The 27937-nt window shown below is 38.4% G+C and overlaps 2 protein-coding genes and 1 long non-coding RNA gene across 5 annotated transcripts; 1 reads left to right on the top strand and 2 right to left on the bottom strand.

Moving 5' to 3' along the window:
- Nucleotides 1–19: 19 nt before the first annotated feature.
- asxl2 (ASXL transcriptional regulator 2) lies at nt 20–21377 on the bottom strand. 3 transcript variants are annotated; one of them, XM_052581154.1, is made up of 13 exons: nt 21182–21377; nt 18610–18692; nt 16995–17103; nt 15733–15877; nt 14460–14519; nt 13671–13789; nt 8473–8590; nt 8168–8308; nt 7929–8089; nt 7740–7836; nt 7135–7240; nt 6152–6788; nt 20–4837 (listed from the first exon to the last, which is right to left on the bottom strand). In XM_052581154.1, the coding sequence occupies exons 1-13, from the start codon at nt 21236–21238 to the stop codon at nt 2969–2971; spliced, it is 3702 nt and encodes a 1233-aa protein (XP_052437114.1). In that variant the 5' UTR covers nt 21239–21377; the 3' UTR covers nt 20–2968. The 3 variants fall into 3 exon arrangements, with proteins under 3 accessions (XP_052437114.1, XP_052437116.1, XP_052437117.1); XM_052581156.1 differs by lacking the exon at nt 14460–14519 and having other exon boundaries at nt 21182–21376; XM_052581157.1 differs by lacking the exons at nt 15733–15877; nt 16995–17103; nt 18610–18692; nt 21182–21377 and having other exon boundaries at nt 14456–14514.
- LOC127976614 (uncharacterized) lies at nt 20448–23815 on the top strand. Its single transcript, XR_008157896.1, has 2 exons — nt 20448–20949; nt 23137–23815. It is a non-coding gene; the product is annotated as an uncharacterized LOC127976614 (long non-coding RNA).
- On the bottom strand, nt 23118–27687 carry kif3cb (kinesin family member 3Cb). Its single transcript, XM_052581166.1, has 8 exons — nt 25997–27687; nt 25812–25913; nt 25581–25703; nt 24297–24415; nt 24062–24178; nt 23862–23970; nt 23359–23516; nt 23118–23262 (listed from the first exon to the last, which is right to left on the bottom strand). The coding sequence occupies exons 1-8, from the start codon at nt 27434–27436 to the stop codon at nt 23157–23159; spliced, it is 2274 nt and encodes a 757-aa protein (XP_052437126.1). The 5' UTR covers nt 27437–27687; the 3' UTR covers nt 23118–23156.
- Nucleotides 27688–27937: the final 250 nt, after the last annotated feature.

The following is a 27937-nucleotide window of genomic DNA, read 5'->3' as shown; positions in this document are numbered from 1 at the left end:
AAACAAGGAATAAAAAAAATCATTTTACTGCATTTTATTCATATTGTTTCTTGATAAAATACACTTGGCTTACAAGTGCTGATTACAATTACTATATTACATTCACCTTTATTTTACATAAAAAAAAACTGACTTTTAAAACATAAAATAACACGCACTGTGGAAGCCACTGTAAGTTCTGGAATACCAACATCTCAAATAATTTCAGGGTTCCACAGGGGAAAACATTGCCTCATTAATAAAAAATCCAAGTATTTTGTAAAATGTCACAGGCATATAAGGTTGGCGACTGAGGTGGTGGTAAGTCATGCTCCATGCTGCAACAGCTATATCAAAGGAAATGAAAGCAGTAAATAACCAACAACAGTCAAACGCTGCGGTTAACTTAACGCTGACAAATTAAAACATTTTCAAGAACTGGAAGTTAACCCAAACATCACTTGTTTTAGTTTTTTATTCAAATCAGATCTAAGGCCTGATATAAAGTACAATGGAGGTATCACAGTTATATTCTATGAGTCTCTTGTATGTTTAAATGGTGCATATGTGTACATATGTAAATGAAAGCGACAGTTTGACAAAAGTCAATGAAAGCCAGTTACACAGAAACAACCTCACACCCAAAGACATTCAGCACGACCCAACCACCACGCTAAATATTTTATTCATACAACACAAACACTATAACCTGATGGATTTTATTTTTTTTTCTGTAAAAAGCTTTCTTTCTTCTCTAACTTTCAGTAATCAATAAAGTGAGCTGCAAGTTTCACACAGATATTATTAGTCAATTAAAAATCCACTGTGAGGACACATCAATTCTTCGCAGGCAAAACTAGCCACACAAAAATATCAACAGATCACAGGGGCCCTGGTACGATAAAAATTGTGTAAAAAGTTTATGTACACCTTAGACACAGGTATACCAAAATGAGACAGCCAATAAAAAGATATAGTAAATACCCTGTTTCTTGAACATTTTGTAAATAGACTTTTTTTTATTAAAATATATTACTTAAAATATATTACTTTGCTTAACTAGACATTAAAACAAAATCTGATTATCTAGTCCCCATAAATCAACTTTGGTATATTACCAAGCAAATCCTATCTAAAATTCTTTTACATTTCTATTGCCTGGAAGGCAGATGATAAAGAAAAAAAAAACCCTAATTCAAAGATGCAACAAGTTTTTTTTCTAACATACACAGAACTATTGGTATCAAAAATGTATCTGTGTAGCAGGACAGAAACTGAGCCACGACATTTAATGTTGAAACATGATTAAAATGATGATGTGTTGGACAGTACTTCACAATTTAAAAACCTTGAGTTATCAGAGACAATCGGATATGTTTAGGCAAGATGCTTTGTAGAATTTTTTTTTACATCTAAAAGAAAGTCAGTATTTACAATACTAAACAAAACAATAACATAAATCTTCATTAAATCCCTTCTGAGTGTTTAACTTCATTGCTCATAATAGTTTTGCTGTTGATACTCTGCATTATTTTCCTACCCCCAAAAACTGAGGGTACAGAGAGTATCTGCTATTCTAATTAGAGGCAATGTCGCTGGTGTGTCGTAAACGACTTAAATGATTCGACACAGGCTATTGAAATGATTAAGACCTGTTTTTGCTCCTGAGAGGGTACATTAGATTGTTTAAGAAGTGCTTTAATTCATACAAATCTTTTTTTTTTTTTAGAGCAAAGACATTTTTCTGAACATAAAAAGGGCAACCCTAATAAATCCTTTTTCATGATGAAAATTAGATGTAAGGGACTAATGCTCTTGATTTAATAAATATTGTAAATATACAAATTATTGCCATTATTAGTATAAACCTGTTATTACATTCTTCTCTCATTTAAAACCCACTGATCTAAGAGAAGCCTGTTAACATTTTTGACCAAACTCCCTTCTGTCCCATAAATAACTTTGAACAGTACCATATAAACCTAGTAACAAGGCAGGCTGATGTATTAGGTTTACATATTCACAGTAATTCTGCAGTAACTGGTATTTCAGTTGTGTGGTTCTTTGTTTGTGTCACAAAGGCTTAAACCAACCAACAAATAGCTTTACAGGAAATGCAAAGACTATATGTTGATATTATCGGTTTCTAATCCAGCAAACTAGTGTGAATTATGCGTACAAGGTCCGCAATTTGAAGGGTGGAGGGGAATCATGATTTTTAACATCTACAAAAATAGTAGTATATTCATTTCAACTTCTAAAATGATATTACAAAAATAGAACAGAAATAGATCAAGGCTTAAATATTGCCACTATTCAATATTGAGTCTTGAGTCTAAAACAAGGTGCTCAATGAATGCGAGGAAGTATTACTCGGCATTGCACATTTTTCATACCTTATCTTTTAGCGTGTTATTTGTTTGTTCAGTAAAGTAAAACAAAGGGGCAAATTCACTAAACAGTTACGCGCTGCATTTCAGTGCAAAAAGCCACGGCATCTTCATTAGCATCCACGATCCAGTTTAACCAGGCGCGTAAAGGGCTGAAATGCAAATGATGGAGAAAAGAATTGGTACATATCCAGACATACAGTGTAGTCGAGCACTTTAGGAATTTTATGGTGCCGATTCAAAGTCTGGATTGCATTAGTGCAGCCAAACCGAACAGCCCAGTAAAGCATGCCAGATAAAGGTAGTCTGCTGCATTCACCTAACTAAGTACTCAGAACTGAATTGCTGGTCATGTTACCTGATTTGCATATAACTCCTGTATATATCATCCACTAAAACAAAGCAGAAGGTACGTGCAATTAAACAGCACTATTAGCGACGCAGTTCATTCTTAGTGAATTCCCCCAATACAGCACAACAGCTTGCCTCTCAAATGACAACGGATACATGAACACTGCTGTACTGTAGTAACATTACTGTTACCCCTCACTGCAGTGATTGCAGTTTATCCTACAAGTTGCAGGTTATCCTCATGACAATTATCGCACCACCAAACATGACACACACAGTTTGGATGGACCAATGCAGTCATCATGACAGAAAGCACCACATCCCTTGCACATAATCATGGCCTTCAGCCGGCAGTAGCACTTTGACTGAACGTCCTCCATCGCAGAGGTTTCTATGTAGGCTTGCTCAGGTGAGGTCTCACCCTGACTGTCCTGATCCAGTAGGTGACCGGCAGGTATGGCAGTGACAGTGACGGAAAAAGACATCATACCTCCAGCAGCGGTCTCACCATCACCGCTGCAGGACACAGTGGGAGAAGTTGGAGTGTCAGCCATACTGTGGTTCAGCGTGTGAGGGACAGACATACTGATAGTGCCACCATACTGAGGTCCATTATGGGCTTTCTGAGACAAGAACATGCGTTGGTGACAGTCACCTAACTGATATGGCTCTGTTTTACCCGGTATACTGCTGCACATATCAAGCTGTGCTCTTGAGCATGTTTCTTTGGTTCTAATAGAAGTGCTGCCTTCGTCTTTGCTGGACAAACAACTCAGGGACGGAGATTCAGACTTTATATCAGAGCAGGGTTGTGGTGGCAAACCATCATCTGGTTTATTTATGAGACATCCCTGCTGTTCCACTTTGACCATTGGGAAATTCGGGTTAAGGGTTAGTGATTTCATATTCACTTTCACACTCTCCTCTGCTTCGATTTTCTCTTTCTTCAGGTTGGCGAGAGCAGAGCCTCTATTACTACTTAGATGGGGCCGTTTGCTGCTCTCGGATCCTCTACCATATGTGGACACGTTGAGGAGGTAGTGTCCTGTCATAGCTGGCTTGGATACCCTTTTCCGTCCAAAGATGCCTAGATAGATATTCTGGTCATGGCTACCCTCATGGTGACCTAACTGACAGGACTGAAATTGGGAGTTGGAGCTGGTGTTCTTCTGCTCGCATTTGTGCCCTAGTGGATGGAGCATCTGGTCCTGAGTACCAACTTTTACCAACTTGTCCACACTTCCAAATTGCATGCCAAGAGGAACTTGGTTCCCAAGTTGGTTGGATTCTTCTTGGTTTGTTGAGCTATCTTTTTTCAACCCAGCAGTGGTAGCACCAAGATTCCCTTTATCTCTGGAAGAAATGGCCACAGATTGAACCTCCATTTTGGCTAGTGGCTTTGGGAGGATCTTTTCTAAGGGAACCTCTTTACCTTGAAGAAGCTGGGTGACCAGAGGATTATTTGCTGGGATTGAAGAGCTAGGCTTGGTGACTGACACTGCTAAAAAAGGTGTTTGCTGTGGTCTCTGGTTTTGTGCAATTGTGTTCAGAACAGTCACGTTTCCTGCCTGACATGAAGGTGCTAGAGACCCCGCAGGACTGAGGAGGTTATGCTGATCCTTGCTCGTTGGGTTCAGCGTACACCCAGTGGTTTGCAACCCCATCGAAGAGCAATTATCTTTTAAAAAACCCTGGCTTACACTGAAGGCTTGTGCAAGACCAGGGTCTGCGTGTCCAGTGGAACCTGAGGAAGGAGAGGTTTGTGAGAGAGTCACTGTGCCTTCAGGAACTGGAGATCCAGAGCTTAGCTTTATAGGCGAAACAGATTGACTTCTGCTGCTTGCTGGTGAAAAATCTTCTAACATGGACCGAGCTGGAGAGGGTGTTGAGGTACCTCCAACTGAGCCAGTTCCCACTGAGGAAGACGACCCGGCTGCTGCTGCTGCTGCAGCACGCTGTGCACGTGCTAACTGGGCTTTTGCCTTGATGTCAGCTAAAGTGCGTGCACCGGTGCGACCAGGTCGAATGCTAGGGGGTGTCAACGGAATGGGAACCGGAGTTCTTGGAGATACCTGCTCAGTAGATGCAGGGGCAGAGGAAATTCTTGACACTGGGATCTGCAAAGAAAGAGTTTGAGTGTTACTAAAAGAGTAAAAATTCCAATTAGTGTGGCATTTAATGTCAAAAAATGAATAAAGTACAGAAAAAAAAATATTATTAGATTTTCTACAGTTCTTTGTACAGACAATTTCCCTACACTCTTAAAAATAAGATGCTTAAAAGGTTCTTCAAAGCGATGCCATAGAAGAACCATTTCTAGTTCCACAAAGAACCATTCAGTCAAAGGTTCTTTAAAGACCAATCTCTTTCTTACCTTTTTAGAATCTTCTTTCACCACAAAGAACATTTTTGAAACAGCTTCAGATGTTAAAAGTTCTTTATGGAACCATTTAGACAAAAAAGTGGTTTAGTGGCATCGTGAAGCACCTTTATTTTTAAGAGTGTACTACAATATTAGGGTGCTTTGAGTGGTTGCCTGGTCATTGCTAGCATGCCTAGGTGATTGCTAGAGTATTCTAGTTGTATACAAGTCTGATTGCTTAGAAAAGTGAAAGAAAATCCTCTCCTCAATAACTCACACAATACAACTGTCACACCTACATCAATCAAATAGATACTGCAGAACAAACGACAAACAACATCATGTCTACACTGGGTGTGACCATTGCTAACAGATTAAAGGTGTCTACATAGGAAACATCAAAGCAAACGTTCCAAGTCCAATTACATTTATATAAAAAGAGCACAAATGATTCTAATGGGTTCTAATGAATCTCATTCCACTCATCTGGCATAGACAGGGTGTGCAACAGTGCTTAATACTTAAAGGTATAGTATATCCTCCCAATTCCATAAGAACTTCATTCAGAACACAAATTAAGATGAAATCCGAGAGCTTTATGACCCTGAATAGAAAGCAACGCTACTGACAAGTTCAAGGCCCAGAAAGGTAGCAAGGACAATGTTAAAAAAGTCTATGTGACGTTCTACATCAGAACACATGCTCCTGTGTCAGTAGCACCACACACGTGTCATGGTACTCTCATGAATGTGCAGCGAAGACTGACACGGAAGACAAGAAATTGTTGGATAAGCCATTATTTTTGCTTTCTTTGCACACAAAAAATATTCTTGTAGCTTAAGGTTGAACCACTGATGTCACGTGGACTATTTTAACAATATCCTTAATACATTTCTGAGCCTTAAATGTAGAAGCCACTCTCTAGTTTCATCAAAAAGATTTAAATTTTTGTTCTGAAGATGAACAAAGGTCTTACAGGTTTGAAACAACATAAGGGTGAGTAGTTAAAAGCAGAATTTCCCTATCCATTTAAGGCTAGGGGTTTGTTCAAATGAAACCTAAAACTTACTTTGAGAGGAGGTACTCTTTGTTGTACTTTTTCTTTAGTTGTCACTGTGGATGACGCTTCTGATGAAGTGACTCGGGGCTTCTTCTCTGTTCTGTGCTCTGTATCCTGTTCATCACAGACTTTTCTTTTTAGAGCCTCAGAAGTGGCAGCAGTTCCTGGAGATCCAGCCTTATTCCTTTCCATTACGGTTTGTCCAGCCTCACCAACGGGACTTTCAACTTTAGGGGTGTGCGTCTCATTTCCTTTCAAACAGGTGACCACTGCTTCCAAAGGAGATGCTGGGGTCTTACATGTGATCTCATTTTCCAGTGCTTTTTCACTGTCAGGTTTGGGTTCCCCTGCTTTTTGAACAGAGGACTCCGGAATCAGTTCTTCCTGTGCATCCTTTCTCGTGTCTAAGGATAAAGGTGATTGCTCTGGAGCAGGAGGTTTGACCGGCTCTTCAGTCGAGACATGTGTTACTGTTGATTTCACATCTCTGGATCTCAACTCCATGTGGATGACCTCTGTCACTGGGTTTACCCTCTGAGACTCTTTGACAGTCGCTGGCTTTTCTGATAAGACCGTGCTTTTAGCTGGTTCAGGAACACTCCTAACCTCTGTAAGCTCTCTGGATTCCTCTATACTCAGTCCAGATCTGAAATTAAAAGCAAGAAAGACAGAATATGAGGAAAAAGGACATCAAAAACAAAACATCACCTATGATACAATAATCTTGTCACCCACTAACCAATTTTCTATCAATTTTCAGGCTTCAGGGCATGCAATCCTGCTCCTGGAGGGCCACATTATGCTACAATTTAGCCCTAATTAAGCAAACCTAAACCAGCTAATCAGTGTCTTCAGGATCACTAGAAACTTAAATGTGTTGGAGCTAAACTCTGCAAAAAAAAATGGCCCTCCAGGATAAGACACCCTTGAACTAGACCATTCCTTCTGATTTTCTTTTACAGTATTTCCATGAGTCTTGGTGGCTGACTTACTGTTCACCATAGTAGCTCTCAAAGAAATGCTCCTTCCAAAGCTCCACTTTCTTTTCCTTCTCGATTTCTTGCCGCATTCTCAGTCTCAGCTCTGGCGTGAACTCACCTGAGAGTACAGCCTTGCATAAGTCACACAAATACTGAAGATTCTTTTATATATAGCACACTAAGTAACTTTTTTCCACTGCAAAATGTTTACTCGTTAAGAATTTTACTTTTTATATATATATAAAGAAATTAAATTATTTTAAGATTAGGTCAATTCAAATTACTCTTGCAATAGAAAAATTGCTTCCTCATGGTGGCTACCACACTGAGATCACATGACCTGCCAAATACTACTCATTTTATTTCTGTAGCCCCTGTATTATTGGACACTTTCGGCTGCAGAATAAACTGGACGACAAGTACATCTCCACATACAGTGGGGTATTTTTATATACTTTTTTCAGTATATTTGCCTTTGTTATGTTGCATGAACACTTGACATTTTCATCTACATTTCAATAACCAATGCTGTTCAAGAGCAATGCCAGCAAAGCAAAATTAGGTTGTGCACATTTAAGCTTTTAACTACTTTTAAATCACTGAGGACAACAACTGACCCTCTGACAATCTCTCCTTCCAAGATTGTGCTGCTGATGTGAAGAACTCATTGTTCAAGGCAGAGCTGGTCACCTTCAGTGCACCATCCATACTAGCCTGCAAAGTATTACCAATGACAATCAGAGATTCATGATTCACAAAATAATACTGTATGTTCAACACTGCAGGGTCCTTTTGTGTTCTGCTACCTGCTGGTCAACCTCTGGCAGCATCTTAAGGAGCTTCTGTTGACACTCTGTAGGCAGCATTGAGAATGTGTGCTTGTTGATGAGCGCTCGCAGGTTGGTGTTGACAAGGATGGAATCTGGTGTCTCAACATCTATCTCACACTTGGTACGCTTCAGTTGTCCTGAAAATCCAAGGCAGGGGATCAGTTACGGCATTTTATGTGCTGACACAAATGACCGTGATCTGTGACGATACTCACTGGCACCGAGCCTACTGGTGCGCTGAGACACCTTCCTGGCCCCAGTCGCGTGGCACACATCTGCTTTGATGGAGGAGGACGAGCTGGAGGTAGAGTTGTGTGGACTGGCAGGACAGCGCTCGGTCTGTTTCAGCTCCCAAGCTAGAGCAAACGGAGACATTCGGTTTAATATGCATTTTGCATTTATATACGTGTTCAAAAATGACATTGGACACAACTAAGGAGCAGGCTTTAATTTGATTCAATCTGACATACTGTATGTATGTACAGGATTTGGAGATGTATGTATGCATGTATGTATGTACAGGATTTGGAGGAGTCGTGAGTCATGTCTTTGACAGTCTTGAGGAGCAGTCGTGGGCTGGAGGTATTGGGGATTCCACATTGCCGCCGTTGATTCCTCTGCTGCTGCTGTTTCAGTGCCTATGAATGAAGTATGACAAAGAATGTCTATAAACCCACAGCTTAAATAACATAGGTTACTGCTGCGCAGCAAACAGAGAACACAGGGGGTCTCAACTGCTCAAGGTTTAAACAGTGGTTCATATCACAGCAGGTCAGATCTTAATATACCAAGGTAGATATATCCATGTGCTATCAGTAATGCTTCAAGGGAGGGTTCACCCAAAAATGAAACCCAAATTAAGATATTTTGATGAAATCCGAGAGCTTTCTGACCCTCCATAGACGGCAACAAAACTGACACACATCATGGCTCAGAAAGGTGGCGAGGACATCCTTAAAATAGTCCATGTGAAAACTGGAATTTAATGGGGTTATGAGAATACTTTTTGTGCCCAAAGAAAATAAAAATAACGACTTAATTCAACAATCTTCGACACACATTCACAACAGTATCACGATGGACTACCTATACGATCTTTCTGGGCCTTGAACACGGCAGTTCCTTAATTTGTGTTTCCGAAGATGAACAAAGGTCTTATGGGTCTGGAATGACATTAGGGTTTTTGGCAGTAATTAATGACTGAATTTTCTTTTTGGGTGATCTATCCCTTGAAGCATAACTGATGCCACATGAATATATCTATAGTGGTATATTAAATTAGTTATTTAGTAATTACTATTTATAACTGGGGATGCACCGAAATTTCGGCCACCGAAAATTTTCGGCCGAAAATGGCTTTTTCGGTTTTCGGCCGATAGACTTTTATCACCGAAACAACACGGCCGAAATGTTGTGATGACGCAAACAGAAAGCGCGACCTGCACGTGCACCTGCATAGCGCAGACCACGAGCTCCACGCGACATTCACTTAACACCAGTGAGAACATTCTCTCTCTACGGCTGTGTCCAAATTCAGGGTCTGCATCCTCCTTAGGATCCTTCCTACCCGGTTGAAGGAGGATGGGTCCTCCGACGACCGCTAAAACCGGAAGTCGGTGTTTGTGAATTTGGACAGCCTACCCTTCTTTCAGTTCCCTCCCTTAACCGTTGCTCATATCCTGTCGCCTAGCAACCGTGACAGCGCCAAGCAAGACGCCGGTGAAGAGCTCATCGTTCTCTCCCCGGAGCTTTATAAACACTTCTGTCTGCTCTTTCGTCCTTAGAAGCGTTAAAACAGCTTCAATCACTAACAAATAAGCTGTGTGTAAGGGGATATTCACACAGGCAGTAAGGAAGAAGCTAGTTTACAAAAGTAAACGTTTTTTTTTACATATACACGTACACATGTAAAAAAAATGCTTAACGCTAAAACAAAATGCCTAACTAGAAAACCACTGAAAATATATCTTTTTGAAAAGCCAGTTTTTAAAAAACATCGAAAATAATACTCCTCCCCCACTCCGCTACCGCTCGCTTAGTCCTGCCGAAAAGAATTATGGGATAGGTAGGACGCGAAAGGATCCATCACACCCATCCTTCGAATTCGGGGAAAAGGAGGACGCATTTGTGGGCCGCATTTGAAGGATCCTACGAATTTGGACAGCCTTCGTCGCGGCGCTGTGACGTAACATCCTTCAAATGCGTCCTCCGAAGGATGTAGACCCTTGCTGTGTCCAAATTCAGGGTCTACATCCTTCGGAGGACGCATTTGAAGGATGTTACGTCACAGCGCCGCGACGAAGGCTGTCCAAATTCGTAGGATCCTTCAAATGCGGCCCACAAATGCGTCCTCCTTTTCCCCGAATTCGAAGGATGGGTGTGATGGATCCTTTCGCGTCCTACCTATCCCATAATTCTTTTCGGCAGGACTAAGCGAGCGGTAGCGGAGTGGGGGAGGAGTATTATTTTCGATGTTTTTTAAAAACTGGCTTTTCAAAAAGATATATTTTCAGTGGTTTTCTAGTTAGGCATTTTGTTTTAGCGTTAAGCATTTTTTTTACATGTGTACGTGTATATGTAAAAAAAAACGTTTACTTTTGTAAACTAGCTTCTTCCTTACTGCCTGTGTGAATATCCCCTTACACACAGCTTATTTGTTAGTGATTGAAGCTGTTTTAACGCTTCTAAGGACGAAAGAGCAGACAGAAGTGTTTATAAAGCTCCGGGGAGAGAACGATGAGCTCTTCACCGGCGTCTTGCTTGGCGCTGTCACGGTTGCTAGGCGACAGGATATGAGCAACGGTTAAGGGAGGGAACTGAAAGAAGGGTAGGCTGTCCAAATTCACAAACACCGACTTCCGGTTTTAGCGGTCGTCGGAGGACCCATCCTCCTTCAACCGGGTAGGAAGGATCCTAAGGAGGATGCAGACCCTGAATTTGGACACAGAATTTGGACACAGCATACGTATTCCTTTATTCTAGTGATGGGAAGTTCGATTCTTTTCCGCGAACCGGTTCTTTCGGACGGTTCGATTCAATAAACCGGTTGAAAAAACCGGTTCATCGGTTCTTTCACGCTCGACGTAATGACGTCATTGGCGATGACGTAATGGCGTCACGTCTATCAAACATTCAAATATATAAAGTCAGTAATCATAACTTTAGTCAGTTAAAACCTCATAATCATGAAAAGTTTACATTTGAGTTTTGCAACAACACCTAAATACAGTAACAGCAATAATGTGCATATGAGGATTTAAGTCTTGAAGATATAAAGTAAATAAATTAGGTGTCATCAGTGCAGAAACCATGATCCACTTACTAAACATAATCCATTGCGATGTATTTGTTATTAAATTAACTTACGTTTCGCCAGATTGCCCTTCATCCAAGCCCTCAAAATACCCGCTCATAACTACTAGTACAGAATCAGAATCAATCACCAAAAGAATCCCTTCGGTTCAGAGACATGCTGTGAGTCAGTTGGCTTCACGCTGAATCGCGCATGCGCAGTATCATCAGTTCATCGGTTCTCAATTCGGACGCGTCCGACAGAAACGATTCTCGGTTGAGTGTACTGATGATCCGAAAACCGATGCAACCGGTTCTTGACTCGAGAACGAGAATCGCTCTAACCGGCACGTGCTGCAGTTCAGTGTCATCAGCTGCTCTACTCGTGTTCATGTTCTGTTTACTACAAACTCAATTTGTGAATGTCATCATTAACTATAAATACAGTACAGATATCTCATAAATCATCCCTTATTCCTATTAAACATAAGAGTCTTTAGAGTCTTAATTATTGTCCAACTTCCCTGAAAACCCATTTGGCCTATACATTATATACAATATACAGATTGGAAACATTAATCTAAAAAAAATAATAAAAAAAAAATCAAAATAAAATATAGTTACTTTATCACACTTTCCGATGTTTAACAAAATACTTACAAAATTACACGCATGCGCATTATCATCAGTTCATCGGTTCTCAATTCGGACGCGTCCGACAGAAACGATTCTCGGTTGAGTGTACTGGTGATCCGAAAACCGAAGCAACCGGTTCTTGACTCGAGAACGAGAATCAGCTCATCGGTTCTCAAATCGGACGCGTCCGACAGAAACGATTCTCGGTTGAGTGTACTGGTGATCCGAACACCGAAGCAACCGGTTCTTGACTCGAGAAAGAGAACTGCTCCAGCAGTGGGCGTGTTTGTTCATTATCTGGCTCGGCTCGGTGTTCATCTTCAGTTCGGTCTTCACAGCATTTCATTCAGTGTACTGTTTGAGTAAATGGATTACCCCGGGATATTGGTTTATTCTGACTCAGAGGGAGTGTCAGTCACGTTAAAAAAGTTAACAGCTTAAGTAATTTGTGGATTTATGTTTATTGGAGACGTGAACCGTTTCAAACGATTCAGTTCGATTTGGTGAACTGGTTCAACCGGTTCACTAAGAAGAACCGGTTAAATTGAACGATTCGTTCACGAATCGGCCATCACTACTTTATTCGCAGCACTAAAGCGTCTCCTAACAAAGAGATTAAGACGGACCACGAAGTAAAAACAAAGAAAAGTCTTATAGAGTCTGTTAGCACACGTCTCACTGAGATCTTTTCGGATCCTCTGCACTTCATCGCGAATGTGCTTGATCCGCGTTATAAAACCATTACTTGTATGCGGAAATAAGGCAGCGCGCACGAGAAATGGTCCAGGCCGCGCTGGATGCGGAGAAGCGCCATGCGCAGAAGCGCCAAGCGCAGGAGACAGATCAGAGCGCAGAAAAAAAGACTCGTCTCTGCACCAGATGAGTGGCATGCACCCTCGTTGTCTGATATGTTAAGTGAAATTCTACAAGAAAGTGCCTCAAATAATAATAATACGTTGGCTATTTTGTTCTTAGGCTACTATATATATATATATATATATATATATATATATATATATATACACACAATATACACACACACACACACACAAACATATATACATACATAATATCAGATTGTAGCCATATTTATGCTAGATTTCTGCTTTAATTTGATAAAAATGTTCATTTATGCCCTGGCCCTATTTAAATACACTCTTTCAAATATTTCTCAAATGTCAGGCAGATGACAAGCTCAACTGCTCAACAGCTAGATGGTTAACTGTCTGAAGTCCCCATCCCCAGAAGTGACAACCCTCTTGCCTATACTGGAGAAGTGATGCACTTTCTAGTCTTACAGAGAACAATTTCAAATGCACTTCACCTAAATGCACTTTGTTTTTATTAGAGAAGAGTTCATTTTAAAACCTTTCTGCAGGCCAGTAGGCCTGTACATTATTATTAAATATACACATGAGTGGGATACATTTTTGGTTTGAATTTTATTTTATACTGTGCATTGTTGCAATGTGCTTAATAAATATTTGCATCATTTGTAATTATGTATTTTTATGTTTTTTTTTTTTTTATAAGTTATGTAATTGTAATTATCTTTGAAACTTTAATATTAATTTATGCAATTGCAATGTCTTAATTTTAGTAAAGTTAGTACACGGTCATAGCAATAAATGCAATGGTACTAATAATTGGCATAATTTCTTTCGGTGTTTCGGTTTTCGGCCTTGGTTTTCTCTTTTTCGGTTTTCGGTATCGGCCAAGAATTTTCATTTCGGTGCATCCCTATTTATAACCCAATAAATAAGCAGGACTAATAAGTGTAGGTGGCAGTACCTGTTTGAGGGCCTTCTTGCTGTGTTTCTGTGATGGGGATATGAGTTTGCTGTTGGAGACTGACGGAGATGAACAGCGAGACTGTGGGGAGGACGGCTGAGATTGCAGTTTTGCTGGCACTGAGAATGGTAGGAAAGCAATTCATTAGTTGCAATACCACAAACACAGTTATACTCGCACACAAATGAAATGGCATATTCATAATTAGACTCCATGACAATTCAAGGACATTTTAAAACAGATAAACAATTAGTTTGCAAATACTATATACATGATTAGTGCAGTCTATATTCTGAAATATTATTTCTTAGTGTGTTTTTATTATATTTAAAAAAAAAGTTTTTAGTTTGCACTTGGAAATTATGTTGCTATTATATTGTTCCATGATAACCATAAATTCATAAATATGCTTTTTAACTGTCCTTTTTGACATATTTAAATCTGCAGAATTCACAACAAATGTTTGAGTCTGGAAGACATAAATACACATTTATATATTTAGCAAATGTAATATGTAGTGGCAACACAACTAAAAACAATCATGTACTGAGATCAGAATCTAAGCCATAAACATGAAAATATAAATAATAGTAAATATAAATTCAGTCACCCAAGCACATTTTAAAACGATTGGTGTTTTTAAAAAGACAAACACTTAATAAGACTAGCTTCCATAAATAGCATGCTGCTAAAGCAATTATTATTTCCTGGTTTTGCCTCTTCAGCTTCATTTTCTCAATCCACTGCTTCAAAGTTTCACCAGGATATTTAGATGAAAGACTTACTTACAGTACTTGGTTCTGCATGAATTCACTCTGTTAGAGTGCATTATTCTCAAATAATTTGTTTCTGCAAGATGAACGGAGGTAAAACCTACATTAGTTCAGTTAGCTTCGTACTACTCTCTCATATATATATAAATGAGGAAGTGGTATCATAAAAAAAAGGAGAATTTCCTGTTCAAAGGGTGTTTTGCATTCAAATAATACTTTGTCTTGAACTGGGCAAACCTAAACTTCAATGTGAGGTAATTTATACATATCAGCGTATGAGTTTCACATTCATGGTTCAGAATGTAATCTACAGGTGCATCTCAATAAATTAGAATGTCGTGGAAAAGTTAATTTCATTTATTTCAGTAATTCAACTCAAATTGTGAAAATCGATGTGTTTCAGAAAGGCGGGGCATAGAGGAAAAACAATAATGTACCATATGTGGAAAAGAACGTGTTTTTTCAACTTTAAACCACATAAACACATTTAATACAAACAAGTTCATACACTAAATAATGTTCTTTTTAGCAGCATCATATGACCCCTTTAAGATTCACAAAATAAGCAAGGACACATTTTTATTCTGTAAACACATGTATAATGTTACAAAAGATCATTATTCTGTGAAGTGAAGTGAAGTGAAGTGACATTCAGCCAAGTATGGTGACCCATACTCAGAATTTGTGCTCTGCATTTAACCCATCCGGAATGCACACACACAGAGCAGTGAACACACACACACTGTGAACACACACCCGGAGCAGTGGGCAGCCATTTATGCTGCGGCGCCCGGGGAGCAGTTGGGGGTTCGATGCCTTGCTCAAGGACACCTAAGTCGTGGTATTGAAGGTGGAGAGAGAGCTGTTCGTGCACTACCCCCACCCACAATTCCGTCCGGCCCGAGACTAGAACTCACAACCCTTCGATTGGGAGTCCAACCCTCTAACCATTAGGCCACGACTTCCCCCAAAGTCGTAGCAAGTTATTTCAAAACAATATAATGCATAATGCATGAGTATAATGCATTTAAGTAAGAAATTATCTGTTAAATGTTAAAACCCAGTTTAATATACAGACATGAGCTGTTTGTATGTTAATTCCCCTCAGTAGCACTTTGGTGATATCATTGCTCAGATGCAGTGGTTCTAGACAGGTGCAGTGTTCAGGAAAGCTGTTAGAAAATTACTATGAATTCTGCAGTTCTATTTGGTGACACTAGGGATGCAAACATTGCACACTCCAGCTCTAATTATGGCTATACAATATATAAATTCATAAAATGTGTTACCTCTCCTCTTCCACCTTCCTCTGCGTCCATCTTTGCTGTAGGTAGTGGTGCTATTATTTTCTGTGCATCGGGTGTCAGACATGCTATCACTGCTGTCCTCTGAAGCATCTTCTGACAGTTCCTTCACCACGTCTCCAATGTCCTTCTGCTCACATACAAACACAAACCATAAGCCTCACATTCCCAACACTAATATCCATTAAAACAGCTCATTTGAATCTAATCAAACAGTTCATGTTAATTAACACATTTATAGATCATTGGATGAATTGGGGCCTGTTACGTGTACATTAATTGAGCATTAATTATAATAGTGGTATGGTAAATATTCATGTCAGTCAGCAGAACTGTATGAAGAAACCAACGCAATAGAAACCCCACATTTATATTTACTTTTCATTCAATGCAGACATGTTAGCAGCAGTATATAGTGAACTAATGTGTGTTCACTTTTTCAGCGGCGTTGGTTCTGGAAGCATTTTTTCCACTCATTTTTGCCGTTAGGATTTTGAAAAATGCTCTGTTGAAGCGTTGTAAGCCATAAAACAAGCAAACCAGCTATGAGGTGAACCACAGCACTACAAACTTTTATTTGAAGCAAAAAAAGTAAAAAAATAAATAAATAAAATAAAATTTTGTACCTAACATTTTTAGTGAAAAAAAAAAAAACTACAATCCCAAGAAATATTAAAGATGACATAACTAAATTAAAAACAATGGTGAAAACAATATATTAGATTTTTTGTTATATACATAAATACACACACACACACACACACACACTCATACAGCATATATTTTTTTAATATTACATCTATATTTAAATTATATATACATTTATTTAAAATACAAATATATATATTTTTTTAAATATATTCATGCATATCTTTTTTGGCATAGTTTGCTCACTGCGACTGTGATTGGATGAATTTTCTGCACAGCATTGTGGGTAATGTAGTTTTTTTTTTACAACAAATAATGCTGTTAAACATGACTATTTTAAGTTGAAATAATGTGAATAGATGGCTTTAACAAAAGCAAATACAGTAATAATCTTAGAGCTCATACAGCTCTGTCTTTAAAGGTTTACAATTTATTGTTAAAATCACTTTCCTTATGCTGCACTACGTGTATCTACTGAAAATCAGATCTGATTATAGTGATGCTAACACCATGTTGAGCTACGGGAATTGTGTTCATGTAAAAAACATTTATTTTGTGAGAGTTGCTGTGAGATTCAGGTTATGGTTAAGTATGTTTACCTTCAGTGTATAGACTCCCATTCTGCCGGGGACCTTGTAGAAGATCCCTTCCTCTCCACGTGAGTTTGTATGGAGCATGGCATTGAGACAGGCAAGAGGCGACGTTCCACTGGAATAAAACAACAACATCTGATTAAAACAATCACTATCTTCACACAAATGAAAAGCTGCAACAAAGATCACAGTCCAGTGGTTGGTTTCCAGATATTTGTGTATGTCAAATTAAATGTATATAAAGTAAAATTATTGTATTAAAAAATACTGAAAACATGCAACATTACGTCTGAATGACTGAATATGGATCAAAAAATGACTAAGAATGTCTGGCTTAATTCTTGGGATAAACATATTAAAAGTGTTATTTGCTGTGTGTCTTCCATTTCTAACTGTGAAGCACAATGCAAAATATATAAACGCAGATAATTATACTATAGTGCAAACTACTACAAACATTTCTATATAATATTCTAATATACATCCTATACTACTGACCGAGGAGAAATTGTCAAGAGACATAATATACACAGACATTAAAATTCAGTACTTTAAGACACTCTTTCAAACAAAATATAAAGTAAATGTAAAGCCAAAAATAAATAAATGGTTCAAGTAAATTGTGGTTTGTATTTAAAAGGAAGCTCTGTTTTTTTGTATAATTTATATACTATTATAGTTGTTTTAATAATATTTAAAAATATATATTTTGAACTAGCTATTTAATTTTATATTACAAGTTTTCATTTTAATTTAAGTTATTCTGTTCTGTGCTTGTCATTTTATTAGTGTGTTTTTTTTTTTACTATTTAGTTTAAATATGTTTTTATTTTTATTCAGTTTTGGTTTAGTTTAGTTTAGACAGTTCAGTTTTAGTTTTTTTTTTTACTTGCAGTTAGTGATTTAGTGATTGAACTTATTTCAGTTCATCGTTGAAACAACAAAATTTAATTTTCAGTTTTTCATCCGAATTTATATTTTATCTTATTTTGTGTCAACTTTATTTCAAAAGAACAAAAGTGACTTACATTTTATAAACTGCATGTTGTACTATTTGTCTTCTCAAGAAAACTACTGATTAGTTTTAGTCTACAGTGTTTAAAAATAAAAATAAAGAATCAGAACAATAATAAAACAGGCTTTTTAAGGAGGTTAAATGTATTTAGTATAGCTATTATGTAGCATCTTCAACAGAGCAAATCTGGCAGAAGCATAACAAGCCACTAGCCATTTAAGAGGACAAGCACTATGGTCAAAGCCACGGCCGTTAGGTCCTCGCTCTTGGGACTCCCTTTGCATGCTGTGTAAACTGGAGACATGTTAATAACATGCATAGGGCTTGGCTAATGGATTTAAGTTAGTTGGAGAGCAGGATGTACTACTGTATAATCTTACCTTCTGGAAGACAACAGAGAAATTACATTAAAAAAGATATGTAAAAGATGTAAAAGAGATAAATTAGATATGTTGCCACATAAAGAAAAATACAATAAATAAAATAAGAAATGTATATGATGTGGTACAGTACAGGGGCAACAATCTGTAGTAAAGTGTGCATGATAAAGAAGTTGCTATTTTAATAGTAAAAAATAAATACAACCTCAAAATAAAATGACCTCACCTTATCTCCTTCAGCCTTTCTCTCTGAATCACTTGCAGGATCTCTTTATGACTCATCGGTGTGTTTGGGTACTTCTCAAGCACCTGTGAACAAGTGAACATTTCAGCAGTGACTCACAGCGACTCAGCCGCAGAGAAAGAATGAATTCGATCTGATGGTCAGTTAAAAAAAAAAAAAAAGGAGGTTTGGTTAATCATTAGTTACCCTCACCGAAGCAGACAACTGACCTACTTCTGATTGGGTGAGAGAAACATGTAAGTTTGGGTGAGAGTTACATTCAAAAAGTGGTCGTGTTTCGAGAGTTTGGGAAATGCACACAGACTCCAAGTGATCTGTAGCTTTTAGCCACACATGAAGTCAGCTGCTGGACGGAGGCCCAAGAGCTGCTTCACCCCTGCTGTGTCACACCAATGATGTGATCTCACATCCAGCATTCATTTCAGTCAGGAAAGGAAATGTATTCCTCCATGCATTTGCTTACATGAAACCCAGGTTCTTAGACACAAGGCACATACAATGGCATACAATGTATCTGAAAACCTGTGATACTTTATAATTATTGATGTAGTAATACTATAGATCTTTCTTTTTTTTCAATTCAATATTAGATCAAGTTTTAGTAATTTTGTTGTGTTTTGTAATTTAAGTTTAAGCTTTTTTTTCATTAATGCATTTTAATAGGGTTTGAGATGTGTTATTTAATGCTAAGACACACATGCATTTTAGGGGTCCATTTAAAGATTCCACTTATCTTTTGTGGCCATTGTATGGAGTTTTATTACAGTAAAGAAAGAGCAGATATTAAGGCAAAACGCTACCATGGTACACCTACACATCTGTATACTATACTATCCCCCATAAGCCTCTTTTGTATTCTATAGATCAGTCTGAATGGGAAAATGCCCACCAGTGACAGCTATTAGTCTGTGTGCTTTATTTTTTACTAATAATGGAAGATCTGACTCATTTCCTCAGAGGAGTTCATCTGATCAATTCCTTAAAAAATTGTTAAAAACAAAAGTGTCACAGGTTCTTTATGTAGTAAAACTTTCGTGGGTTCATAAAGTTTTTTTGGTTTAGTTTTTTCGACTGGAGCCATGATGAAATGGAAGTAGCAACAGATCTTTTGTCCTTTATTGTGATTGTTGTAAATAAACACTACACACCTGCACACATACCTGTAAACTGAACACACATGACGCATTTGAATGACGTTACCATTTTAATAAATTTGCATTTTGGAGTTTAGACTGAGATGATAAGAATACCCTTTTTAAAAAACGGTTTGATTTTTCAGGCCCCCAATCTGATATTGCTGTGTGAATGAACAGTCAAAACTGTTCATAAAAGTTTTTTAAATTTTTAGTTGAAAACAATGTTGTGTAAAAGCCCCTAAATGATTGGAGACGTCCTGCATACGTCACCAAAGAGAAGAGTGTTGTATCTAAATCGAGTTGGTTGGTACTCCGTTACAATGTATATTTATTTATTGATTTATTTATTAATTAAACAACAGTGTGTTATTACATTTTGATTGCACAAAGTCCAAATGTAACATATGCACGTATAAACGGTTCACAATAATGAATTAATAAAACAGACATGGATCATTTTCACTTCATGTCGAATTTAAGTTTTATTAATATAAACTTTCTTTAATTAGGAACCAGACACGTGTGTGAGCTAATCACTTTTAGAGGTAGGCACGTCCAAAAAAATCGTTTGATTCAGAACAATTCGTAAACAAACGGTTAAGTCAGATTCGTGGTAAACCGATTCATTAAAAGATCCGATTGAAGACTGGTTCACAATTCGGACTTCGCCAAACAGGTGCATAATCAAAAGCTGTAAACAAACGATGAACTTGTTTACTTTGAAGACACACACTGTTTCAGTGGCAGTGTATCAACTTCGTATTTCGCATATTACGGCCTGGGACTAACGTTATATTCAACAGCAATGCGGAAAGTTCCGCTAATTTAAGATATCATTCAAAAACATGGGCGCACAAAAGTAAACAAGCTGCGTTTGACAAGCTCGCGGTGTCTAACGTTACTGACACAACATACTCGAGCAAACTATGATTATGGTCTTTTATAGCGGTAAACACAGACGAATTCAAAAGCACAATAATATTGCTGTGTCCTCGAGAGGTTAATGGCAGAGCTAGGTTGTTTCTGCGGGTTTAGGTGAGCTAAGCTAACTGGCTAACCAGCGAAGTGTCACTAGTCTGAATGTGAATAAGCGCGCTAAGCTGCCTCGCGCGAGCTAGCAACTGACACGAACGTCATGTTACAGACGCTTCCCGAAATCACTCCCCGGATCAAAAGTTCCCAAATGGTACGTTATTTTGAAGGAAACCACTTTATACATGCATTATGTCACGCTTAGGCAGTTTATGGATCTAAATGCACTTTATCAACACCGACCGAGACCAGGCCCCGAGATGCAAACGCAATGCGTCGCCTACACCAGCGGGTCATGAACTCATAAACACAGTTGTACAAGTGGAAGGCTGGAAGCACAAGGCGAAAACAAGCTAAACAAACGCTCAAGAAGTCTTCGGTTTTACCGTTTTGGCGGCCTCTGCCCATGTCCTCCCCTTTTTCTTCTTCTGTCTGTCCCTCATGTCTGCGGTCGGTCGCGCAAAATCGACCTGAGTGCTGTAGAAAGTGTTGATGTTGCTTTAGTTACCGTGCAAGACCTGCCATATCTGCCATACTGGGCTTTTACTGTAAGAGACTAATCACGTGACCCCTCTGGGAAACGTCATCTTACTGTACGATGACAGTTTAGGGGAAAGCACCTACTTGAGGCTTGTCTGTCTCTTTCCATTGTTTTCATTGTATAAACGTTTCAAACTCAAACCAGATACAATCGCTTAGTCGTAGTTTCAATTTACAGTGTTTATTCCGGTCAAACGACAAGCGATGCATGGAACAGCTGCTATTTACAGTCTTGGACTTTCACAAGTTAGATTACAGTGGTCAATAGATGACTAATATATGACATTTTATATGCTATGTATTTACTTTTCGGTGCATTTATGTCATTACACTAAATAACAAAAACCAAGTGGCATATTTTAATAAAAAAAAAAAAAAAAAAATGAAAGCATATGTTTCAAGTAAAAATTTCACCAAACTAGTTTCTGGAGTTTTGAATTCTATTAAAAACATTAACTGTTTGGGCACATTCTAGTCACACTTAAGGGAACATGAACACGTTTAAAGTCAAAGATGCACTCAAGCATTCAAAAATGCTCTTTTGCAAGCTAAAACAATGATTTGATTTATAGCACTGTTGTATAGCATTTATGTCTTCAAACATACTGAGAGATATTAAGACTCATAAGAATATTCATATTAGTCTTTAAAAATATTCGACATAATGCACCCCCCCCCCCCCCCCATGTTAACACCACATGACCAGCCATTACTCAAAGTGGGATGTTTAGTTCATAAAATATTAACAGTTTTGGTTATTAGATGAATTATGTTTAGTAGATTTAAAATTAATTAATACAGTCACAACATTTGATAGGCTACAGCTATCCACTGTAATTATGAGAGTGATATATTTTATCCTCTTTGCTGTAGCCTACACTACAAAAAAATAAAAAAAAATATTTTGAACACAATTTGATTCAGGTGATTCAAAATATATATATTTAGTTGGCTTAGATCTAATTAATTTACTCTAGTATGTTTAAATCAATCTTATTTTATCAAACTTAAATTTTCTTAATTCTTTCTAATTTTCACAGTTTCTGCCCACAGCCTACACGCATGCAAGACTCTTCAGCATTATGGACAAACTACAAAAATTGAAAAACCTTACAGAAACTACTCTAAATATAATAATAACATTAAACACTAACATGGCTTTTACTTTATTAAAAAATAAGTAACAAAAGCTTAATCCTAAATTTACTCTCCTTGCTAAGCATTTTGGGAACTGCAGATCCACTGCCTGGTTATGTCAACGATTTATATAGTTTTAACACAAAAGAAACTCAAATTTTAAAGGTTAAATCTTGCCCCCTTGGCCTAATCTGAGCTTGTGATAAACCTCCCAGAGCACTGAAGCTAAAGTGGCCTACAATGGTATGTAACCAAGAGTCATATGATCTATGGTATACTGGCTTTCTTATTCAAACTCCCTCTATGCTTTTTCTTTAACCCTTTACATGACCTTCAATGCATTAGTGTTTCAGATGCTGTTTTTTATGAAGTCATGGTTTGATGTTCACGTTTGTACAGTTCAGGATTGTATTTCTTGTTATGCGGTAACCATTGAGAGATTGTTTGTTTATTATCCATTTATTGTTTGCATTGCTGTTCAAGAATGACATCACAAGCTTAAACAGGATACACTAGCGTTTTCAAGTATACAGGAGACAGTTGTGCTTAAAAGGACTAAGCATTGATGCTAAAAAATCAAGATGATGAAAAAAAAAACAAATGCCATCGTTTAAAGCTCATAAAAACAGTGCAAAGAATAATTTAGTGCTTTCTATGCTTGCAGGCGTAGCATACTGTACAGGCTCAAGGCTGGTAGGCTGCTGCACAAGCCCCCATCGAGGCTGGGCATTGGGGCCCAGGGGCCATGGAGCTGGCTGATGAAGAAGCAGATTGACTTGGCCCTTGGTACCTTGAGGAGGAAGAAAAGAACAAGGTTTAAATGCGGACAATTCATTTCAGCTTTCCTGGGAGCAGCTGAATAATAGATGATGTGTAGGATACTCACCACGATCTGGCTTTCATGACCCGGGATGCGGTCGTCCGCTTTCTGTAATGGCCAAAGTCACGTATCAAGTCTTGGGTCCTTACATCTGACCTCTGAAGGTCCAGGGGCACCATGGTGGGTGGAGACATGTCCAGCTCCAGAAGCATAATGTTTTCAGCCTGGGGCAACAAAAGATTAATACAAGATTATACACTACAGTTCAAAAGATTGGGGTCAAGTTTTATCATTACTATTTAATAAGAAATTCTTGTTAAATAAAGAAATGTTACATTATATACTGGCATTATCACTTTTATTATGCCAGTAAACTGTTATAGATGCAATTTTTTATAAAATTTTGGATAAGTCTCTGGGGGTTGAATAATTTTGATTGCAGCTGAAAATGCAGCCTTGTTGAGCAAAAGATTTAAACAAAAAGCTTAAAAAAATTAATAAAGTAATATGTTTTATTCCATAATGACTGGGAATTTTTTTTTAAATGACTATCTCTGTACAATACCAACCGTGTATCTAGAAGGAGACCCGGTTGACACAGCAGCTTGAGCATATTGACTGATTGGTCTCTTGTGTCCCACTACAGAAGTCGGCCTGCGTCGGACGAGAGGGGAGTTACTGGAAAATGAGAGAAAATACAATATCATCAGATAAGAACATCATCTTTTTTTTACTGTAATGTTAGGAAGAAAGCTGATATTTTACATACTTTTCAGAAGGAAGAAGAGGTAAGACTTTCCACTGGTCTTCCTCGCTGTCGAAGTGGAGACGATTTATGATCTTATTCTTTTCCTCTGGAGGAATGAAGTTCTCAATAATCAGGTTTCTGGTAAAAAAATTCAAAGGGACAAGTGAAAAAAACCAAAACCATCACAGCATGTACAGTAGTTTTGTCTTTGTATAGCTTATTTCAGAATAAAACTGTGAGGACAGGTGGGAAATACTTGAATTTCATCTCTCTTGTCAGCTCATTCATTGTCTGCTCCAGTTCCTGCCTCATTGTGACATGTTCATTGATGATATCTCCGATCTCAGACCTCACCAGCTGCAGCTTACTGTAAAACTGAGATGAACAACCAATGCAGTGTTGACTGGGGTCAAGATTAGTCTAAAATATAAGCACTTAATATAACTAATGTCTGCTGTATTAAACAGGGTTAGTTTTGATTTTCCTATGAGCATCAAATACCCATGTTGTGAACATAATTTAAAGAACTGAATAAAAAAAACAGTACACTCTCTCTCCTCTGTGGCACAGAAGAGCATAGCTGCCTGTGTTCAACTGATACATGTATTCTCCAAAATGGTGAGAAGAGACACATACAGGAGAGAAATGATTAAATAAAGTCATTATTTTTGTTTCAGTATTCTCGCCACTTCATAACATTACGGTTGAACCACTATTCTGACGATGTTTTTCATACTGTTCTGGACCTTGACAGTGTAAGTTACTTGGCAGTCAATGGGACAGTCACAAGCCTCCCGGTTTTCATTCAAAATATGTTCAATTGTGTTCTGGAGACGAACAAAGCTTTTACAGGTTTGTAACGACATGGGGGTAAGTGATTATTGACAATTTTTTCATTTTGGGGTGGAGTATCCTTTTAAGCAGACACCCTAAAGGACTAAATATCAGTCTAAATATGCAATGCCAGATCCATGATACCTACAGTAAACCATGAACCAATTTTGACAGGGATAATGTACAATGAACCAGATATTCTCTCAAAATAAACCAACTATCAAGAGCTTGCTTATTGTGCTTAGCTTATTGTGCCTATTGTACATTATAAAATTTATTTAAAAAAATGCCATATAAATAAAAAATCTGGCCATAAAATATAGATTTAAATCAAAAGTAAATGGAGATGTCAGTTATACAGTTTAGCTATCACTCAAGGCCCACCTTTGAAAATATTCAAAGAACATCCTGTACTCATAAGGTGATATGTAAACTTAAACAAATTTTTTTATACTAAATTAAAATACATTTAAGACTAATTGGAGCCTTTGAAGTTTTCGAAGACTCCCTAGTTGGTCTCGACCCCCTGGTTGAGAACCACTTTTATATAAAAATGTTTTCAAAGATAATCAGAATTGAGTATACCTTACACGTAAGTCTAACATAATATGCTAATGTGCTAGACTTACATTTCATTCTGTTACAAAAACAGTGAGCAGTGTGTGTGTGTGTGTGTGTGTGTGTGTGAGAGAGCGACCTTATGTACCTTTTTAAGTTTCTTGGTCTTAAATTCCACCTCTTGCTGTAGAGTGGTGAACGTCTCTTTCAGTTCAATTGTCTCTTCATCTTGTTCAAACATCAGCTGCTGCATCTCTCGTTCCATTCTTTCCTAGAAGGATTTATCACATACACATAAGAGATTCTGATTCTTCAAGTGTTTTTATGTTGCTGTGTATTTTAATTACTATGTATATGGCTACTTTTGCACTAGGGTCACCTGCTCAGCAATCTCTTGCCTCTTCAGTTCCAGCGTTCTCTGCTGTTCATTGGTGTGGTCAATGATGTTTTTCCCTCCAACCAGAAGCTTACTTTCCATAGCCTATAAAAAACATGGCACAAAGTTTATGATGTGGTTTAGATTATAATCTGCATGAAGAAAAAAACTGTGTGGAAAGAACTAACCTTGTATTTTTCAATCAAAATTTCCATAGACTGTTGCTCCTTCAGCAACTCTACCACAGTCTTAGCTTTCTCATCTACGGTGCCAAGTTTCCTGCTAATGTCAGGCTTGTAATTAGCAGAGGTCTTGGCCATCTGCTCCTTCCACCAATATTCCTCCACACTCTCCTCCTGAACGGGCTCTACGACCCCCACCTCTCCATCCCTTGGAGTTTCCACCTCTCCACTGCTCATGCTCCTCTTCATCCTCATACTGTTTCTCCTCCGTCTCCTCTTTTCTTTCGCCAGCATCCCTCGTTCCTCGAGCTGTGCCTTCAAGCGGGCTATTTCCTCTTGGAACTCACGGAGCAGGGCGTCTTTGGGGTCCTCGTTGATCTTTGGCTTGTTCCTGATGTTCTTCGCTCTGTTGGCGTACCTCAGTGTGGTGAGAGTCTCATCGTAGTGGCACGCAGCTGGTCCAATGGTGGCCACCATAACGGTCTTTGAGTTGCCTCCGAGGGAGTCCTGTAACAGCCGGGTGAGTTTGGAATCCCGGTAGGGTACGTGGGTACTCTTTCCATCCACTAAAGCAGAGATAACATTTCCAAGAGCTGAAAGCGACAAGTTTATTTTCGCAGCCTCTTTAAACCTCTGTCCCTGTGCGCCTGTTTTGCTTTGCCGCTCACTGCCGGCCAGATCCACCAAGTTTAACTTTCCAACACGAATGTGGTCTTCACCATCAATTCCCATTTCGCTGCATTCAATAGTTATGACAAAAATGGCATGAGATCTGGAGCTACGCTCATTCATTTTGGTAAATCCGACAGATCTTGATTGGTTCCCCAAGTTCATGACATGCTCAATCTCCTTGATGTTCTTAGTCACCACAGATGAGAGATCTTTGACATAAACACCCAACTCTGCATTTTCCTTGAGCTCCAGTTTTTTATTGTTGTCCTTGCAGAGGAGGTCTCGTATCTCTTCTTGATATATTTCAATGTAAGACACTCTCACGAGATACTGTTGGTTCTGAGACCTGGATATGTGAGTGAAAATGTGCTGAAATGAATTTGGGATGACTCCCCTCCTCTCGGGGTCTGTGGGCACACCTTCCATTGTATATGTTTTTCCAGTGCCAGTTTGCCCATAAGCAAATACAGTTCCGTTGAAGCCGTGCAAAACGGAGTCAATAAGAGGTTTGCATGCATAGTCATACAGCTCGTTTTGTTTCGAGCCCACGTCATAGACACCATCAAACGTAAATGATTTTAAAAGGCCTCCGGATGATTTGGGATTACGCACGCTCACCTGTCCCAATCTGACATCTACTTCAACAATTCTTTCTTGATTACTTGCCTCTTCCTTCTTGTTTAAAGGGCGGCAACGAACCACCACCTTCACCGCCTCTGATTTCTTGCCAATCGACATGGATCGCGGACGCAATAGGCTATTTCTCTTCATCATTTCTATGAAACAGACTGTGCGTCTTTAATATTCTGTTATGTTATATATATGCATGCGAGGAAGGATTAAATGAAATACGCACATTCACATGCAGCCTTCACATACGCATTTGAATGCGGTAAATGTATGTCCATCCTATGAAAACAGGAGTGCAGAGCATCTTGGTCCAACGCCATCGTTATACTCCGCCTGATGCACCGAGCCGCGCGCATCTGCTGCTCCACCGGCGGCACACGCCCTGCTCCTCACAGACAATAGACGGAGCGAGCTGCTGATAGGTAGAGGATGCTCCCTCTCTGCGTGAGGTGATGACGCACTCGGTGCGCAGGTTATAAACAATCAATTATGAGATTATTGGTGATTAAGTTATTATAAGTAATAGAGCACAAAAATGGTGCTATAACAAATCTCAGTTATCTTAATGCAGTACATATAGCAAGGTTTTTAAAATCATATAATGATGATAAAGAGAACAAAAAATAAAATAGAAAGATATAGGGA

Source organism: Carassius gibelio, chromosome B17 (assembly GCF_023724105.1).
Source record: "Carassius gibelio isolate Cgi1373 ecotype wild population from Czech Republic chromosome B17, carGib1.2-hapl.c, whole genome shotgun sequence".
Taxonomy (NCBI): Eukaryota; Metazoa; Chordata; class Actinopteri; order Cypriniformes; family Cyprinidae; genus Carassius; species Carassius gibelio.
Note: the sequence above shows the minus strand (reverse complement) of the source record. Positions and strands in the feature narration are given on the sequence as shown.

What these genes read in the sequence shown, in the direction of transcription:
- asxl2 (XM_052581154.1), bottom strand. Translation starts at nt 21,238, where the DNA reads ATGAGGGACAGACAGAAGAAGAAAAAGGGGAGGACATGGGCAGAGGCC. An exon ending in GAAAGGCTGAAGGAGATAAG is followed by an intron (nt 17,104 to 18,609) that starts GTGAGGTCATTT and finishes GTTTTATTCCAG; the next exon opens with TGGAACGTCGCCTCTTGCCT. An exon ending in TCACGACTCCTCCAAATCCT is followed by an intron (nt 8,309 to 8,472) that starts GTACATACATAC and finishes CGTTTGCTCTAG; the next exon opens with CTTGGGAGCTGAAACAGACC.
- kif3cb (XM_052581166.1), bottom strand. Translation starts at nt 27,436, where the DNA reads ATGATGAAGAGAAATAGCCTATTGCGTCCGCGATCCATGTCGATTGGC. An exon ending in AGACCAAGAAACTTAAAAAG is followed by an intron (nt 24,416 to 25,580) that starts GTACATAAGGTC and finishes TGTTCATCTCAG; the next exon opens with TTTTACAGTAAGCTGCAGCT. An exon ending in CCTCTTCTTCCTTCTGAAAA is followed by an intron (nt 23,971 to 24,061) that starts GTATGTAAAATA and finishes CTCATTTTCCAG; the next exon opens with TAACTCCCCTCTCGTCCGAC.